Source organism: Rousettus aegyptiacus, unplaced genomic scaffold (assembly GCF_014176215.1).
Source record: "Rousettus aegyptiacus isolate mRouAeg1 unplaced genomic scaffold, mRouAeg1.p scaffold_m13_p_10, whole genome shotgun sequence".
NCBI classification, from domain to species: domain Eukaryota; kingdom Metazoa; phylum Chordata; class Mammalia; order Chiroptera; family Pteropodidae; genus Rousettus; species Rousettus aegyptiacus.
Window position 1 is genome coordinate 26,038,965 of NW_023416285.1, and position 18,259 is coordinate 26,057,223.

Consider the following 18,259-nt stretch of genomic DNA (forward strand, 5'->3'; position numbering starts at 1 on the left):
TTCTGACGGACAAGGGAAACAAATTCCGTGTGACAGAGCAGTTGTACAAGCTATACTTACTACATTTGCCACAGGATGTTACCTTTCATACACGATGTTAAAAGCTGTCCTGAAACCTAACTTCCAGGGATACATGTAGACACACACAAATTTGAACCGCTTTTTAATAGAAACTGAATAGTCTGCAGTTAATCATCTTAATACTAACAGAAGGACATGATTCTAAATGCTTATAAAACGTATCATGGGGGGAAAGATTAAGATCTTTGGTTTTGTGGGCTCTCAGTGGATGCCACTTTGGAAGTAGCTACTCTAAATCTCTGCACCTCTCATGGGTGATGTTGTTTCCTCTGCAGCTGGGAGTGGTTCTGAGAGAGGGTAGGAGAAGGATACATCAAGAATAGCTATTTATTTTTTGCCAATATTTCACTTTATAATGGAAAAATTTAACTCACGTAAATAGCATTCTGCTTTAGACAATTTCACTAGTGTAACAGCAGTTATACGGCAAAAGAACATATTTGCTGCTATTTGCTACCTCTTTGCAAGACCCTTTTCTTCCTTTCTCGGAAACTTTTGCGACTTTGACTTTAGGGGGCATTCCTACATCTTTCTTGGCAACATTAGGAGGGATAAGGAACCACTTATTATAAGGTCCTGTTCGCTTCTAGTTGCTATGAGGCCACGGGAGTGATGATCAGGAGCAGGCAGTGGTGACGGACGGGACTCTGCCTCTTGAGAGCTGGGTGACCTTGGGCAGAACCCATTCTCTTTCTGGTCCTCATTTTTTGCATTTGCCAAGTGGGATGTAAGTAATACTGTCCCCTTAGGGCTAAAAGAGCAGCTATTTAAGCATTCCTCACATGAATCGACCTAAATTAGAATTTCATATAGATTAGGTAAATAGAATTAAAAACTTATGGTAAAACAACTCAAGTGAAAATAGTCTGTTTAGTCACCCTTGTTGGAGAAATAATGCTAATGTTGTTTATCACCAGCAGTGTTGCAGGCCCCAGTAATTGGCATAAAAAAAATGCTCGATGCCTTCGGTCAGTACGTTTTTACTGAGCACCTGTCAATGGGCTATGCTGAAATAATTGTACACTAGAAAAAAGTTTTACTATGTCTATAAGCTTGTTCACCATCTGCATTTGCTATAATGCATAAGCATCCTTCTCCCTGAATAGTAATTTGGACTTTTAAGAAACTGGTTTGTATATTAGGAAGAAGGTGGCATAGCGGGAAAAACCTAGGTTTGGAGTCGCGCAGAGCCGGACAACGTCCACGTCTACCACCGGGAGGCGCTGCACACCAAGCCCTCTGGGCACACCTCCTTGTGCGCTGGAGGAAGAGATCACTGACCTCTATAAAGGCATGGCGAGTGGTACCTGAGAGAGAAGTCCAGCAGGTAGGAAATAACTAATAAATGAATTTCACCTTGAATAGTTTTGTTATGATTAAACATACTTTTTTTTTGCCCGACGTAAAAACAAACAAACAAACAAAAACATATTACTTATAGCCATAGAACGTATGAGCATGTTTCTTCTGCCCATGAAAGCAGTTGGTAACCAGGACTAACTGGCTTGCTCTAGACTAAAGATCAAGGAAATACTTACAGAAAAGAGGCAGTCCGGAGTTTTTTTTTTTTTAGATCATCTACATTCATGTATTTATTAAGTATTTTTCTTAATCTATAATAGCTTGAGATGTTACCAGTTACTTGAAATTTTTATCTCCATTAAATATGTGAGAGATGTTGGTAGAAAAAGTATTATTCACCAGATAGAATGAGAACATCACCTACAAATAGACAATCACAACTTAACTGTTTCTCTTTGTGGTCCAGTGGCATTACTAGTCATTTTCTCTTTTCCATTTCTAATTGTCTCGGAATTTGAACTCAGTGGAGTCACTACTGAATTACGCTCTACACTCTAACAGTATTTTCTTCTATAGGAAGAGAGTACACTGTCACCCTCCCTAAACTTGAAAATTGAGGCTAAAAAGCTCTGGAAGTCTACTTTCCCAGAAGTATGTGCCAGAACCTCCACGCATCTCTGGAATAAGGCTTTAGGGTTCGGTCCTTCAAATAGCCCCAAGCAGAAACCTTAGTTCAAGTATGTCTTCCTCTCAGGAGTTTTAGAGGCTTCTCAGTTCCATCTTCTAAACCTGGTGAAGTCAAGTGGCTTTTGTGAGGAGGTAGCAGGAGGCAGAGTTTATTATTATTCTAATACCTGCTTGCCTAAGACCTGACTACCTGCTTCTGGTGGACTATCCCAGGAAGTGCATCTACAGAAAGGAGCTGAGATCTCACTGAGGCTTGGGGGCCCATGTTCAGACACTGCATCATGAAGGCCTGCACTGTCACTCTGCAAAGGGGCTCAGCTCTGCTTTGACAAACTACATTATGATAAAGTTTCATTTTTCTTCTCTTCATATACCACCCACCACCACTTCCCTAATTATTGTAGAAGAATCTTGGGAGCTTCTCTCCTGTTACTTTTTTTCTGGGGTCTTAAATCATCCACAGCCTTTCACCCATACATAAAATTTAACTTACTTGAGTGACAGCCACCTCTTCCAGCTTGCTGGGACATCTTTCTGTGTGCTTTCTCCTCCTGTATAACCCTGACCAGCACCCTGGAAGGTTTGGAAAGACCTTCTGGACCAGCTGTGGGCATGGAGTACGAGGCCCTAGCACCTACCTTTTTTACCCAGGTGGCCCCAGCGCTAAATTTCTAAGACTCTTTTACAAAACTCTTGGGCCTGGTCCCAATCTTCAGCCCACTCCCTCCAGGTGTAAAAGGTTTGGGCTTTCTGTAAGACTAGGTTGGGAAGGAACTGTGGCTTCCTTCCTAACTGGCCAGAGGAGGGAGGTGATCACAATTAGCCCATTATGTTAGGCCACGTGTGCAATGCGAGCCAGCTATCATTTCACATGGTCTCCAACAGCCCAGTGGGATCAACAGGGGCCATCACTTCGCCCAGTCTACCAGATACGGTCAGAATAACCCCAAAAGCTACACAGGTAAGAGCAGAGCTAAGCACAAGAGCCCAAGTCTGTTTAATGCCAAAGCCCATTTATACTGTTTTTTTTTTTTTTTTCCCTGCAACCGCTACGGTTGGTAATTTTAAAAAACACAGTGAATAGAATTTGTACCAATGATAATTTTTCTTTATTTCAGGAGTTAAATTTTATTCTGCAGTAGAAATAAAAACTGTGATTAGGAAATATTGAGGCTGATTTTAAAAATAGAATGTACACAACCAAATGTGTCGAAAGCAAAACGTATCTGTTGTTCAAAGCATTTTTTTAGGTTGCTGTTTAAGTAACATCAATATCTGTTGGCAAGAAAATTAGTCTCACAAAATTATAGCCACACCTTGTATTTTTGGTAGATGTAACTGGTTACTTTGGTTAAAAATGTTAAAGGGATTAAAATCAAGGTGACTCAAGACAGAGCTTGTTTCAAATGTGTGAAAAGTATAACTGGCAAACCCAGAACGCATAATTTGTGTATGTTGTATACGCTGTGACAAACATATTAATTCTACCCTTTAGTCGATTAGCGGTTGAGTCTCAAATGAGCTTCTGAAAGCTGACTTGCTTCTTAGCAGAAAACTCACTATATAACAAACAGCACCCAGTGGGGAATCACTTTATACCACCTGCTTTTATACTGTAGTTTCTCAGTTCCAAGATCCGGTGCCATCTGACCCCCACGCAGTGCCATTTATAGTCCCCAGACTAGAAATATATCTTACAATTGCTGCCAAAAGGAGCTAGCCAACCACTTTGCCCGAGAAGCTGTAATTAACAGGAAATCTTAGGGACATTAAAGGGCCAGAAGTTTTATTTCACAAAGACATCTTCGCAAGCATTCAAACTGCTCTTCAGAGAACGCCATCTTGCTAAATGTAACTGAAGTCTGGGGTGATGGCTGTGCTCGGAGGCTCACTTCACTTTTTCCAACAAGCCATTTTATCAATTGCATGGCTTTGCTTTTAATTTGAAATTTTCATTTTTATTATAGGAGTATAAATCTCACTGAGAAGGGAGTACTGGGGAGAGGGGGAAAGAAAAGTATCCTCTGGGCCTAAAAAAGCTTGGTAGTTACTTTCAAGATCTGATGAAAGACCCCCGGGGGCTGTTGGGAGGAGAGTTTGGGCCCGACGAGGAGAAAATGCAGCCGTGGAGACAAGCCCCGCATCTGCACCCAGACAAGTGCTGCCAGCACAGTGGAGGCCAACCCAACCTCCGGGGTTCTTGCAGAGGCCATTTGCAATGAAGACTCCGGCAAACAGCAACAGCTGGTTTTTATTTGGACGCAGAGGACCTGACTGCCGAGACCTTCCTTCTCCCCAAGGAGCTGGAGCTCTCGGTGGGCAGCGGAAGGTCCCCCAAGAAAGCAGAGGCACAGAGTACTGGACTGAGGACTCCTGTGTGTTAAGAAGAGGATGTTCAAAATTCCTTCCCAGTCCCAAACATGATGCAGGGAAAAAAATCTTTTGAAAATGATAAAAGAATGCTCAGAGGCCCAGCTTTTTGACTCGCTGGTAGGCTAAAAGTGCATTCAAAACCTGAGCCAGAAAAGATCACTGCGACCCAACCCTCACATCCGGGCAGGCTGATGGCTACATCAGGAGCTCTCTGCTCTGAAATTCAGGAGTCTAGAGCCCTGCCATTTCCAGGACGAGGACCCAAATCCTAGGGGTGCTCCAGTGAGCGACAAGGAAATGAGGCCTCATCCTAAGCCCAGGGCTCAGGTCAAAGGTCAGAGCCAGCCTGAGATGAGCAGGGGCTGCCAGGCCTCAAGGGCAACCTTTAGTAATGGAAATGCTAGAGGCATCACAGGTGCTTCCTTTTTTTTTGGTTAAGAAATGTTTTATAAGAATAACCTAAAAGTTTCCTAAACCAGGGTCTATGTGTGGTAGAAATGTATGGACATATTTATTTTCCTATTATGCTATAGTCAGATTCTAATTAAAAATAAAAAACAAAAAAAAAATGCCCATTGTGGGGATAGTCCTGTTTGAAAGTTTGGATTTAGATTAACGAATTTGTTATTTTATACTTAATTTTTTTTTCATCAAAACCCAGTTCTAATCCTGGCTCCGCTACAAATTTCCAGTGACCTTCAGCATATAACTTAGGGTCTTTGTTAATGAGGCCTTTGGACTCTCAGGGTCTGATGTCTTTTTAGCTTTAAAATTCTGTCTTGGAAGACACTTTCTCAAGCTGATGATTAAAAGAAGCTTATGTTACACTATTTCTCTTTGTTGGCAAAGAAGAAACAGATGCTCCTTAAAAACTGTTTTCTGTGCCCTCAATAGTGCTTTACTGCTAAGAAACGTGGAGTGACAGCTATGGGCAGGTCACACATGAACACCTCTTGCCACTTTAAAAAATAGCAACAGGCCAAAGAAAAGGGGCGCAGCTTTTGTCTAAATTACCAACCTTTACTTTTATAACCATTTGAGCATATTATCATTTAAAATTATACAAGTTTATTGCAATTCAAATTTTCACAGGTTAAAAGATTGCATTTTATTAGAGTCAATGTATAGGCATAATTTCTCATTCAAAAAAAGACAACAATCATCATTCAGATTTGGGATGTAAATGAAACCTCTCTGCAAACCAAACACATGGAGTTATTCCCACCAATCCAGCAGCAGCATCTTGATGATGAGTTGAATAAAGGCATGACACTTATGTCATGTCCAGAATGTAGGGTGAGGCTTGAAGCTGCAGGCAGCACATGTTCTCATAAAGGCGAGAGGCAGCGCTGCTCCCTGCCGTACCTCACAGACACATCACAGACGTGTCAGAGGATCGTGACCCTCCCACATGGCAACGATAACCACAGCACACTTTTGGAGAAAGTGCTTCTTCGTTTACAAGTGAATGAATTCAGGCGATGCTTTACGAAAATGACAAGGTTCAAAAGACATTACTACTCCAAGGCACCAAGGGTATAAAGCTTTTTAGAAAATACACAGACAGCAGACTAAAAAAGAGACTTAGTTCTCAATGGAGGACTCTGCTATGTGTAAATAATCACTTCAGCTAGGTTACAATCAAAATGCACATTGAACAGACTGTGCCGTGTGAGGGAAGGTCTGACCCAAGGGTTTCCACAGGCCACTGGTGCAGCTGCTGGTATGAGCTTACAGGCTTCTTCCTGGAGCCAGAGAAGCTGCACATCATTTGTATTTGTAAAATCCTTCCCCGGTCTTCTTGCCAAACTTCTTCTCTGCCACCAGCTTATTCAAGGATTCACTAGGCTGAAAGTAGGGGTTCTGTGGATCCATCTCATGCCACCCTAGTGAGAGGCGAGAAGGCGGCTTAGGATAAAGTGCTGGTTTATTTTTATATCATGGCATTCGCAAGGCAGTCTAGAGGCAGAACTTGTGGAGAAGGGTCTCTAGTCTTATGTGGGAGAGGCCCTTGAGCGTGGTGCCTCTTAGGCCAACATGACAGAGGAAGGCTGAGCTGGTACAGCCCCACGGGCCCTAAAGTAGGCGTCCGAAGCCCCCCACTCCCACCCCACAGCCATGCTGCTTGAGGCCTGGCTCCACCACAACCCTCCTCTTTATCCAAGCCCTTCCTGAAATCACTGGTTCATCTGCTGTTGGACCCCTCACTGGCAGTAAGAACAACTTTCAGAACACGCGTCAAAAATCCGAATTTGCTGCTGATATTTTGTATCCTCTTAAAACCCCAAAGCTCGTGCTTCAGGTAGAACCCTCCTCACTCATCTCAAATATATTAGTACTCCTTGTGCAACTTGGTAATATCAGCTACCTCAAACTTCAGTAGTCCAATGTTTTTACCCTGTCTTCAGAGCTACTACAGTAAAATGGACATTTTAAAAAATGTGTATCTTGACTGCAGTGGAAGTTACACAAATCGGAATACGTGAGAGAATGGCACAATGTGGCAAAGCCAATTTCCTGGTTTCATAGTGTACCATGGTTACGTAAGACAGAACCACTGGGTGATCCTGAGAAGAGGGGTAAAGAGGACCTGTCGCTTGTCCATTTGAAACTTCCTGTGAATCTATAATTATTGCAAAATGAAAAGTTAAAAAAGGATTACTCTGTGAGGAAACAGTAGGAGTCACACTTTTCCTTCTCCTGCCGCCTATTAATCTGAATCTTTGAGCTGGTGAGAGCAGGACTGTGGAAGGTCTACTGAGTCTCCTTATAATTTCCGCTTTAAATAGGGATTATAATTCACAGTTGAGTGACATTATCACAACTGCATTAGAGAAAGACAACATCATTCAAATTCCTACCTTCGATGATGAACTTGATAGTATCCAGACCAACGTAATCGAGAAGCTCAAATGGACCCATGGGGTGCCCAGCTCCCAGCTTCAAACCAATGTCGATGTCTTCCTTGGATGCGTCACCTAAGAAGAGGGCAGCCCTGAGTCAGCACCATCTTCCCCACGGTCCCCCTGTCATGCTGTTGGTTCCAGAATCACTGGAGTTGTTTGGCACATTTGCATTCAAAGGGCATCCAGAGTCAGGAATTCTGGCTTGGGCAGATTTCTGACATAGAGGTACATGCCAAATATGTCACAAGCTTTTCAAAGTCATTCCACCAAGCTATCCCACAAGGTAGATTTCAGAGCACGGCTACCTTGCTCACGGAGAGAGACGGCCCCAGTGGCCTGAAAACATTAGTCACTCTCTAATGAGTTGGGGTTTTCCAACTGTAGAATAATTTACTAAAATATCATATAAAGCTAGAGTAGATTGATTGATGAATAGACTTTTTTTAAAAAAAATAAACTTTATGTTTTTGTATGTATGGTATATATATTTTTCTTTTCCAGCTTTCTTGGTTTTATAAGTAAAGAGTATTATTTCTCTAGAATCACATTCGCATAAGACCTTTAGTCAAGATAAAGTTACAAAAAACAAGCCCAAATCTGATGTAGAATTGTCATGCACGTTTGAAAATGTGTTGAGTAGACTAAAACAAGGGCCAATATACTTTTTCCTTGGAATTTTACCCTTAACATATTATCCTTGGGCCACAAGGGGTCTTAGGAATAGGATGAATCTGTAACAAGTGGCCATCTAGAATTTTGTTCCAAAGCATAAAGAAACAGTCAATTATACCAAAGCTAAATAAGGGGGAAAAAATGTCAATATACCCAAATATTTCAGATTTTTAGGCACAAGGAACAGGAACTAGTTAAGCATTTATAAAGGCTATTCTTAAAAGCAATGTTAAGTACTAAAGTAATGCCAAAGAATTTCGAGGCAGTTCAAGGTGGTTAAAATACCAACCAATTATTTCTTATGGGTCACATTATTAGTACTCTACTCATCAGTCAACCAAAGGATCCTGAGAATCACACTTTGAGTTTCAGGCCATAAGCACGCAAAGCAAGCAAAAATGATCACATACTTTAGTCTTCTCAGGTGGCCTCATTCATTCATTCATTCATTCAACCTTTATTTATATGTGTTATGTGCCAGGCACCAGAGCCTCAGAATGAGACAAAGAAAAACAAGAGAAGCACTTGTATATTCATGATGGGAGTATCTGTAATGGGAGAACGCAGATCCGTAAACCAAAAATTTCATCATAACAAGTGCTGAAGATTCATGAAGAGTCAGTCACAGCTCTGTGTGGCAAAGACGGCAAGGTTTACTCATCCCTTCATGACGTCACCAAAACCACTACCCAGGCCCAGGTGCTGACGTCCTGAAGAGAATCCCAAGGGAAAAGAGGGCAGGAAAGAGCATTCCAGCCAGCAGGAACAGCATGTGCAAAAGGAGAATTAAGAAAGCGCGTGGCAGCTGATAAGTGGGTTATGCTAGAAGAGTTTCGTCAAGCCCCAAGGCTTCAATGGCATCCGAAGTGGAATGCTGAAATGGCAGCCTAGCACACTCCCGTGGCTCAGCACATGCTGTTCCCTGTGCCTGAGGACCAACGTCCTCAGGCATCTATATGCCTGTGCTGAGGTGCCACTTCATCGAAGCACCCGCCCACCACGCTGTCCACGCATGTGAATTAGCAACTGTGGGGACCCCAGGAGAGGACTCCTGCCCCCTCTCGACTTCATCATTCTCAGAGATTACGGGTCACAACCTCGCATGTTGTCATATCTACTGGGGTCACAACCTCGCATGTTGTCATATCTACTGGTTCATTTACTGTGGGTTGTCTCCCCTCATTAGAATATAGGCTCCCTGGGGACAGAAATCTCATAGCATAATGGTTCCAACTTATCTAAAGCCATTTAATCAAATCTACTATATTCAAGGGCAAGGGATGCCTAGAGGCAAGTCTAATTCCAGGTTCAAAGACTCACATGACTTATTGTATTTCAAAAAATATGAAAACACAGCTTATCGTTAAAAAAAAAAATCTAAACAGTTTTAGAAAGTCAGCACAACTCTGAGTAATACAGAGCCAAAGAGGCAAAAAGAAAAAAATAAACAGATTGATGTGCTAGGTGAGAGCTAAGTACGGCCTCATGTTGTAGACCAATAATTCCTAACCTTCATAGTTAGGCACTTCACTGAGAATATGACACTCTTTCCAAAGAAATGTATGCACACACCGCAGGAGGTTCACGGACCCTCCAACCCAGTTAGGAGCCCTTAACTCTAGACAACAGGGAACAGCTTCCTCAGTGAGCTCCCACTTCTTCCATGGCCCTGACCTGACCAGCCCAACAGGTTTCTTTTGATGGCGCATCAGCCCCACCTAGCAGACATTCTTGGCATTAACACCACCAGGATCACAGGGACAAGGATCTGAGCCTCCGCGCGGCTACCATGCCTTTATTTAGCTATAGCGACTTCCGTGCCTGCCCTATGCAGGCACTTTCCAGGTATGAACACGAGGACCTGGTTACTGACACAGAGAGTACAGGAGGAAAAGACACCTGCCATGCCACAAGGAAGAGAGTGGCAACTGCCCCAAGGGAGAGCTGTGACAACACAGATTGGAATCTGCTGGCAGCACTGAGGATACTCCGGGGGGGCCTTGTGAGAAAGGTGGGGGCATGTGGTGATGACAGGAGGGGCGCAGGATGAGGAAAAAGGTCCTCTGGCAAGGGCACTATATTTGGCAGGCGATGACAAACCACCGAAGACGTCTCCAACAGGGGAGCGACTGTGAGCAGGACATTGCACAGTGACTGGTGCACAGGCTCACAGCACTCCTGGGCTGCCACCTGAGAAGAGCTAACCATGTGGCCCCATCACCCTGCTCCAGCTGACTGTGACCTGCCAGAGTGGCATGTGACGGGGGCAGCAGCTGTCTGCTACTAGGCACCAGCCTGTTCGAAGGTCTGGAGAGTGAGCTCTGACCCACAGGAATGAGGGTCCCTGGCCACACCAATCAGGCCTTAATTATAGTGAGACTGAATGAGAGCAACAAAGAGTGAGGACAGAAGCTGACGGACCCTGGGGAAGGAGGCTCAACACCAAAGTCAGAAGGTTCGGAGCACCAGAGAAGGGGGGAGGGGGCGGCAGAGTGCCACGAGGTACCATGGGGAGCTGGCCAGAAGCTTCGCTGGTGGCCTGTGGCCTTCTGCAAGCTGTCCGGCTGCCTTGGAAGCCCAAGCAGACAATGACTGAGACGACCCTCTGCTCTCATGCCCACGTATTGTCCTGATGAGCCTCCACCATGCAAAGCAGCTTTGCCAGCCTGTGTGTGGAGCACTCAACAGGGCTTTCTATGGACTGAATGCATGTGACACCCGAATTCTTATGTTGCGACCCTCCCTCTCCCCCCGTGTGACAGTATGTGAGATGGGAGCTTTGGGAGGTGATTATGGTTAGACGAGGTCATGAGAGTGGAGCCTCCTGAATGAGATTTTGTGACTCCTAAGAGTCAGGAAAGAACTTGTTCCCTCTCCCCTCTCTACCACATGAGGACACGACGAGAAGTCAGCCGTCTGCGATTAGAAGGCGACCCTCACCGGAACCTGACCGTGCTGTCACACTGATCTTAGACTTCTGGAGTCCAGAATAGTGAGAAGAAAACTTCTGTTTTTTAGCCATCCAGTCTGCGATGCTTTTGTTGTAGCCTGAGCTGACCGAGACAGTGCTGTACAGAGTTCTCCTCAAAAGAGGTCAGAAAAGGCTGGGCTACCGAGACTCGGCATCGTCACTGCGTGGACCCTGGGGCTCCCCCGGCTGTGTGGGGGCAGACATGGCATGCACCATCTCCTCACCTTCCCGGACAACATGTCAGAAAAGACAGGTTTGGAAAAGACGGAACGTAACGTGAATTCTACTGCTGCCTGAAGAAGGCAGGCTAACTGGTGCAGGGCGAGCTAAGATGACAGGGAAGAATCAAAAGTGACAAATGAACAGAAGTGCCAGGCAAGGCAGGATGATCCAGAATGGCTTCAGGTTTCAAAGCAAAATGGACGCGGGTCTGTCAGCTGCTCAGCACAGGCAAACAAAGTCAGGGAGGCAGGCGCATGTCGAAGCACCCTCGGTGTTGGCTGAGGAGGGCAGAACCTTGAGGCGGCAGGAGGAACATGGTAAAAGGCCTGTGTGAGGTGTGACATAAGGAATCCGGACCATGAAGTACCCGCCCCAGACAGACGTGAGTCTCGGCTCCTCCAGAAGCACGTGCTCAGGCTCACGGGCCTGAGAAGACTGTGGGGGAAAGAGGCAAAGGAACGGCAACGATGGTGCTGAAGGCAGCACCAGGGGCAAACGAAGAACGCCTCCCCGTGGGGTCGGAGTCCCCTTCCAGCTTCACCTCAGGTGGCAAGTGATGGTGAGGGTCAGAGGGAGTCCATCTGTTCAGAAAGGGACCACTGCTGGTGGAGGTGACAGAAGACAAGAAAATGGCTCTCAGAGTACAATCAGATACACAGTACATTTGAAAATATATCAAAGTGACAGTATGTTTCAGTGAGAAAAACACCATGAAGAGGTTGATCACGCGCATGCTATATTCTAACACATTACATTAACAGAAAAAAAAACAAAAAACAAAAAACCTGCCTTTCAAGGTAGGGCAAAACACTTCCTGCTTTCTTTGAGGTGTAATTAGGCATATTTGTTGATAGATAAACACAGAAGTGTTGGTTTGATCTCGGAGCAAAAGTGAGGCAAATGTTTCCATGAAACATAGAGAAAAGTTTTAATATTTAAAGCAGATTTTGAGGACGCAAATATGCTTTCATCTCTCTGGAAGAGGTGGTATAAACGTTTTGTTTCAAAAATGACATTGTCAGGAGCAAGCATTTGTGAAATAATTGAAAACAATTACACTTGTTTTTTATCCAGTCCTATTAAGGCCTGCTTGCCTTTGAAGCAGACATGACGGTTACCTTTCCAGAAATGTGGTGGGGAACGCAAGCAGGAGGACGCATGACAGCTTACAACCTAGACCAGGTCCCAGGTCTTACATTTCTATCAACAAGTACAGAGGAAACATTTTAGGCTACTCTTACGGCTTAAAAAAACCCCACACGCATCATAGTATCATCAGTATGGCAGGGTAGGGCTCTTGGAGAAGGTCCTTGGCACTTTTCAGCCTTGTTACTTATTTCCCATCACTTATCACAGTTACAATTTTAGAACCTTAAGGGACTTTGAAGGTTGCCTAGCCCAGTGATTTTTACATTATTATTATTATTATTATTATTATTATTATTATTATTTTTTTTTTTTTTAAAGCAGTAAGCCATTTAACCAAAAGCAGAGATCCAGGATATAAACCTGGACTGGCTGTGCAATTGCTCTGGCTGGGACTGCAGTGGAGGGTCCCAGAGCCGCATCTCAGAGGCCTCACAGGAAACCCAGTGACAAAGGTACCAGGTACCAGGGCCCAGGGCGAGGCTGATTCGCACAGCTAGAAAACAGCAGCTCTGTCCCTGCTCTGCATGACCCGCCCTCCTGCAGGCCCTGCGTGAGGGTCCCCGGGACCTACTGCTCCCGCCCGGCTCAGGAGAGCTACCTCGTTCATACAGTTGGATCGCGTTCATCAAAAATGGCAACAACAGGTGGTTCACAACAAACCCGGGCGTGTCCTGTTTTAGGAGAGAGAAAAATAAAAGATAAGTGAATTTTCACTGAACTTTATCTTTTGTGAAGTTACCAGATCACCTCTTTTACCTGGATTATGCTACCCCTGTTTATCAAAATAACTATACATTTTCAAAAGTTGTTTTTCGGTAGCAGCACAGCCTTGAATGACAATGTATCCAACAATTACAGTACTTAAACAAACAAACAAACCCGGATGCCCCTACTGCATGGATCCAGAAATAAAGGCAGATCAAGAGAGGGGGGTAATTAGAAAGAGCACAGCTTTGGGAGCAGGCAGATCTGGGCTCAAACTCTAATAGTCTGGCCTTGTGTTATCCTAAAACACAATGTCATCTGTGAAATGGGAGTGATCACTTCTACCTGGCAAGCTATAAAGATAAAAATCAGAAAACATAAAATGCTGTGCACATTGCCACACACTCAAATGGTTGCCCTGTTATTCTTCTCCTCTCCCATATCCCTCTCAGGAATCTAGAAGAAGCAACACTTCACCCTGAACAACCCTCACAGGGCACCACTTCTGAGCTCCTCAAAGTCATTCCTGGGCCACTCGGGGTTTCTCCTGCTTTAGCGTACAGTGCGGAATGGCCAAACTGGGGACAGGTGCCAGGACAATCGAGTAGATGCCTTGAGAGACCGACTGCTGGCCTTTCACGTGTACCTCCTAGGGCCCTCCACCCTGAATGGCTCCTTCTATCTGCCCCCACCCTCCGCCCCTTCCCACACTTCCTCATCTCTCCTGGAGGCCTGATGTGGGATGTAGAGTCACATACTGACCTCTTTTGGGAGTCTGTGGGGCAGGCAGGGGTGGTAATGTTTTTGGTGGTGTTTACGTCAAGCTGATTTCCATTAATAAATGGCACCCTCACCTTTAATAAAAAGCTCTGATCTCCCTGCGGGCAGCATCCTTGCTCTGGTCTTGGGTTCCCTTTCTAGGCCACACTAGGCACTCCATAAACAATGAATTAAAGATATCCGGCCCCCGCACTACTCCTGTAGCTCACCTGTCTGTATGTGGTATATACTGGGCAGCAAAACCACAGGATTCATACCTTCTTTGAAACCATCCCCTATCCCTACCTCCCAGAACACAGACATGCACAAAAGAGCTTCATTAGTTTAACCAAGATTACATTCATGAAAACGATGTTGATTTTATAACCAGAGCAAAAATGCTTTTCAATTTCAAAGTTTATTGCAGAAACTCAGGATAGGGTACCCGAATACATGAAGCACACCAGGGTTAGAATTCAGAATGCGGCCTGGGAAAATTATTTGCTCCACGTGTAATATACAGAGTTTTTATATAGAGTTAACATTGTCTGCATAAAGAGCTCAGAGATCTCGATAAAGATTGCCAAAACTCAAAAATATTAAACACACTACTACTCAAAGAAATATTCATTAGAACAAAATAATATTTTGCCAATAATTTTGGGAAAGGGGTTTTTCCCCCATTAAAATATTCAATGCTGTTGATGCAGAGAGACAAATACTTTCATAATATTGGCAGAATGTAAAAAGACATCGTCCTTAAATAAAGCAATTTAATTTTATGTAATTGTACACTATATAGTCCTCATATTTATTTATTAAATATATTCAATGTACTTACTACGTGTCTGGTATTAGTCTAAGTACTTTACAAATATTATTCATTTATTCCTCATAATAACCCTGTGACACAAGTACTATTATTACCTCTATGTGAGATAGAGAACACTGAGGCACAGAGAGGCTACGTAACTTGCCCAAGGTCACACAGCTGGTAAGTAAGCGCCCGAGCCGGGATTTGAACCAAGTAAGGCTGGCTCCAGAGTCCGTGGCTTTAATTTTTCACACCGCGCTCTCCCTATGAAGTCTCACTATGAGGACAGACACAGTCCAGGCACATTAACGCCATTCTTCTATGTTGAGAGCTGGTAAACTACAATCTCAAAGGCCGAATCCAGTCCCCAGTCTGATTTTGTAAGTAAGTGGCACATAGCCACTCTCATCTCTGCATGTGTTGTCTATGCTGTTCTCCTGGTACAACAGCAGGATGAAGAGGCTGAAGGGGACCATGTGCCCTAAAATACTCACTGCTGGCTCTTTACTGGAAAGCGTTCGGACCCCTATTCTATGTGGTTACCTGACATTGTCTGAATGACTCACCGACAGCCTGAATAACTGACCCAGAAAGACTCTCAGAAAGCCTTAAGGTCTCACCTAGGGAAAGTTCTGGACGCTGTAACAAGAACAATTTTATGAGACCAAAGGACTCCCATCCCTGCTACCCTGATGGAAGAACAGACCCTTACCCTAGATGAGTTAATGACTATGCTGCGAAGGGTAATCACTGGCTCATCCCCATACTTCTATTTTCATATCTACCTTCTGATTTGCTACCCACTGATGTTCTCTCTAACATATTATTATCATCTGCCTCTAACTCAGCATAAACTGGTAAGAAAGGACAATTACAACATCTGGTTGTTAAATGTGATTTTTTAAAAATCCAGATGACTTAAAAGCCACAAAACAAAAAATGAGTGTTAAAAAATGAGACTCCCTAATACCACTATACTCCTGGGACTATGGGGACTGTCACATATTAATCTGCTCTCTTTGACTACTGGGGTCCACATCGACAGATGGCTTATTCAGGTGATTCATGAATAATACGAGTCTTCATGGGTAAATACAATATTGTAAATTCAAATTTGAGAATCTTTTGGAAAGCAAAAGTATGCTATGAAAAGAACTGCAATGATATAAAAGATCATGGTAAAAAAAAAATGTGATATTTATAAAAATTTGTAATGGCATTTTGTGACATAACTGCCCCTTTAGAAAAACTGCCAAGTCATGCAGAAATGTGGTCCCTAAATTTGGGGGGAACCAAGAGCAACTAAAGCAAATGAAAGGACTGTAGGTAATCCAAACAAATCGGGTGAGAGGAAGTGGGGTAATTTTACAACTAGTAACTGTTACCTAAGGGAAAGGGGCATTGCTTACCACTCGACTATACTTCTTATTGAAAACAAAACAACACAAAACAAAACCACAGTGCCACATCGCACTGAGAAACAGCCTCGCTGATGCCCCCTAGGGCGAGGTGGGCTCCTCTCTCACACAGCACCTCCTAACCCCACGCACTGCTCTTGGCAAGCGAAGCTCTGGTGTTCCATTTGGGATGCATGTGTCCACCAGGCTTTGCCTGACACACAAGGTGGCTCTGGCTCCCTGGGGCGCAGCAGAAGCTAAAGCTGATGGGGTAACAAAATCTGTTTATGAAAACACAGCCACTCATCAACAGACAAAAAGCCAGACCCAGATGGAAGTTGTGAGTTTTCTAGTCTGCTGAAGCCGGAGGCCCCATTTGGATCTCAGACTATCTGTGATGGCCCTGGGCACGACCAGGAGTCTGGCTTCCCCGCTGGTGAACTAGAAAGGCGCAGGTTACTCTTCACAGCCCTTGGACAGGCATGCAGGACAAGCGCCCCCACCTTTCCCATCATTCTACTATAAAATGATTCTTTCTACCTGGAATTAGGGTCTGAGGAAAATCACCCTCTTCCTAAGGTACACACACTATACCTTGCAAGAAATAGGATGCTTTCCCAGGGCTTTGCTGAAGTCCATGAGAGATTCGAATGTCTTCTGGCTGGTCATTGGTGTTTTAATGACCTGGAAATGCAAAGCAGAGAATTATGACCAGTAAAACCATTCAAGGAACACTGGCCCAAAGCATATACACAGGCAGCAAAAAAGTTTTTGTTTCAGAAGAGGTAAGAATCTCAAGCCAGAAACACAACGTTTACCAAAATATCCACTATAAGACAGTGGACTACTACAGAATGTACAAAACCAAGGCTTAAAATATAAATGTGTATGTATGTATAGAAGAGTTTTAGAGGCTTTGTCGCTGAGACAGACCAGGGCTCAAATCCCAACTGCACCACTTACTGGCCCTGTGACTCTGGGCATGTTTCGTGAAATCAAAATGACACTGAAATCACTCTACCTATCTCAGGTCGTGGAGGTGAGGATGCAAGTGCATGAAGAGGGAAAGCGTGAAGTGCAGCCCCAGCGGGCATGAAGCTCCCAGTAAATGCTGGCTTTTGCTGGGCTTTTACTTGCCCTTGTTAACAACTTCGGGGAGGTAACGAGAAGTCTGCTCGTGTAGGATGACTGCATGGAGTCCCACCTTCACTCAGCACAGAGGAGAAGGAGCCCCAGAAAACTGAGTACTGTGACCAAGTCGCAGGTCTCTTGGCCTCCAAGACAAACATCCCCCCGTTATTCCACCCTCTTGTGCACAGATGCTCTGGAGCCCAGAGGCCCCCTTTGCTTCAGAAGAGGCTCATCGCTGAGGATGGCTTTCGTTTCCTGTAAATGTGGGCCCATGGCTGGGGCTTGCCACCGGCCGGGCACCTCGGGAAGGCGCCCGCAGCCCCCTGGACTGCCGACGAGATGCAGTGCAAGGGCACGACTGCAGCCCGCCGGGGTCTATAGGAGATGGCACGTGGCGCCACACCCGGCGGTCAGCCTTCAGGAAACAGTTCGAGACTTCCCTATCAGAAATTAGATTTTGGCAAATAGAGAGAGATCTAGGTGAATTTAAGCTTAAAAAAAAAAAAAAAATATATATATATATATATATATATATATATATATATATATATATATATAAAATATTTAAATGCCAGTTAAGGAACTTCAATGAGAGTCAAAGCAAACAGGCTAGGCTTCTACATCAGACCCCTTCTATGAGCACACAGACAAGCCGAATCAACCCTCCATGCCCACCTCTGTCCTATGAGACAGGATAATGACGTGTGACACGTCCTTCCTGTTGTACGAGCACCGTGTGGCTTAATGAGCTAGTGTCTGCACAAGATGTAAGGCGCTATACAGATGGAGAGAATTATTATCATTGGTGTTTCCTGTGATTACGGCTTGGGGTGTGGTGGTGTGCCAACGTAAGTAAATGAGTGGAAACAGAAAGAAGATGGGGATAAGGGCTGGGAGGACGTGGGCCAGACACAGCTCTGCGGGCATCGCAAATCAAATAATCTGAGAGTTGGTCAAACGGAGGTGTCAAAAGTCTCTATCAGAACTATACATATGGAGCTAGGACAAAGGCTGCTAATTATGGAGTTTTAAAAATAATTTGTTGGTTTAAAGAAGTCAATGGCAAAGGTTTTTAACAGGAGGGCTGCAT

The 18,259-nt window shown here is 44.3% G+C and overlaps 1 protein-coding gene across 1 annotated transcript in view; it reads right to left on the bottom strand.

Moving 5' to 3' along the window:
* Positions 1 to 5,488: 5,488 nt before the first annotated feature.
* The window catches only part of HADH (hydroxyacyl-CoA dehydrogenase), a 41,418-nt gene continuing 28,647 nt past the window's right edge, over positions 5,489 to 18,259 (bottom strand). The window contains exons 5-8 of the mRNA XM_036227630.1: positions 16,633 to 16,722; positions 12,962 to 13,034; positions 7,305 to 7,421; positions 5,489 to 6,329 (exon numbers count right to left, since the gene is read on the bottom strand). Coding sequence (XP_036083523.1) covers positions 6,211 to 6,329; positions 7,305 to 7,421; positions 12,962 to 13,034; positions 16,633 to 16,722 — 399 coding nt within the window. The 3' untranslated portion in view covers positions 5,489 to 6,210. The remainder of the gene's footprint in view (positions 6,330 to 7,304; positions 7,422 to 12,961; positions 13,035 to 16,632; positions 16,723 to 18,259) is intronic.